The following is a 1,267-nucleotide window of genomic DNA, read 5'->3' on the forward strand; positions in this document are numbered from 1 at the left end:
TCTGATCCCGTGTCAGGCTGGATTGTACTCAGCGTTTCCATTGTCATCACCTGAACACAGAGCACAATAAAAACCTGACCAGACCCAGGACCTCATCCTTCCCCATTCCAGAACTTCAAGACTATGGCCGGGCAATGTGGTCCCCTGACCATGGGAGCTCCATCTCTGGTCCTGAATACTGCAATGTGGTCCCCTGACCATGGGAGCTCCATCTCTGGTCCTGAATACTGCAATGTGGTCCCCTGACCATGGGAGCTCCATCTCTGGTCCTGAATACGGCAATGTGGTCCCCTGACCATGGGAGCTCCATCTCTGGTCCTGAATACGGCAATCTAGAGCCCGGACGGAAGGGTCATCGTGTGGTTGTCTCACCTCTGGCGTGCTCTTTGTCCATTGTGGTTGCAGTCTTCTTCCAGTCCTCGATCCTTTCCTGGAGAGGAGTTATTAAGCTCTCCATGAGGGCACTACGAGAAATAGAGAGCAATATGGTGGTCAGTTATAGGATATCCAGGGTGGGGGGTGTGGTCAGTTATAGGATATCCAGGGTGGGGGGTGTGGTCAGTTATAGGATATCCAGGGTGGGGGTGTGGTCAGTTATAGAATATCCAGGGTGGGGGTGTGGTCAGTTAGTGGAGGGTGTAGAGGGGCCCGAAATAAAACACACTTGGTCTGGAGTTACAATTTAACTAACGGTTACTTTGGGGCCCCTGAAAGTACACCCCAAGTCCCAGTGATTTCGGAAAATATCTGAACTGGCCGTGGCCCCTGAGGACAGATCATGGAAGCTCCGCCCAGGACAGAGATCATCATTAAAATATATATAGATATATAAAACTTCCACATTGATTCCCTTCACTGCTGCCGGAAGGACGTCATGGATCACCTGGATCTTGGATTGGCCTGACTGGCTCCTGAACTCTTCATCTGCCTCGTCCACCTATCCACATTCATTACACATGAAGAGATGGTCGCCGTGTGACCGGCGTACTATTCCTTACCTCGGGTATTGGTCGCCATGTCGGCCACTTTCTGAAAGGCATCAAGAAAGGCAACAGCAGCCAGCACGGTGGTCCTGCGGATGGAGGAGATGTGTCCGTATATAGAACATCATTATAGCTGACAGCGGGCATACAGGGTCATAGTACAGGACATACCACCCCAGACAACCACAGAGGGTGAGGGTACAGGGCATACCCCCCCCCAGACAACCACAGAGGGTGAGGGTACAGGACATACCACCCCAGACAACCACAGAGGGTGAGGGTAC

General features: G+C 52.1%; 1 protein-coding gene across 1 annotated transcript in view; it reads right to left on the reverse strand.

The window, feature by feature from the left end:
* Positions 1-1,267, reverse strand: part of MTSS1L (MTSS1L, I-BAR domain containing) — a 40,644-nt gene that overhangs the window by 18,193 nt on the left and 21,184 nt on the right. Inside the window, 4 exon segments of the mRNA XM_018574146.1 lie at positions 373-464; positions 665-669; positions 872-916; positions 955-1,072. Coding sequence (XP_018429648.1) covers positions 373-464; positions 665-669; positions 872-916; positions 955-1,072 — 260 coding nt within the window.

This window comes from Nanorana parkeri, unplaced genomic scaffold (genome assembly GCF_000935625.1).
Source record: "Nanorana parkeri isolate BGI_ZX_2015 unplaced genomic scaffold, ASM93562v1 scaffold2766, whole genome shotgun sequence".
NCBI lineage: Eukaryota > Metazoa > Chordata > Amphibia > Anura > Dicroglossidae > Nanorana > Nanorana parkeri.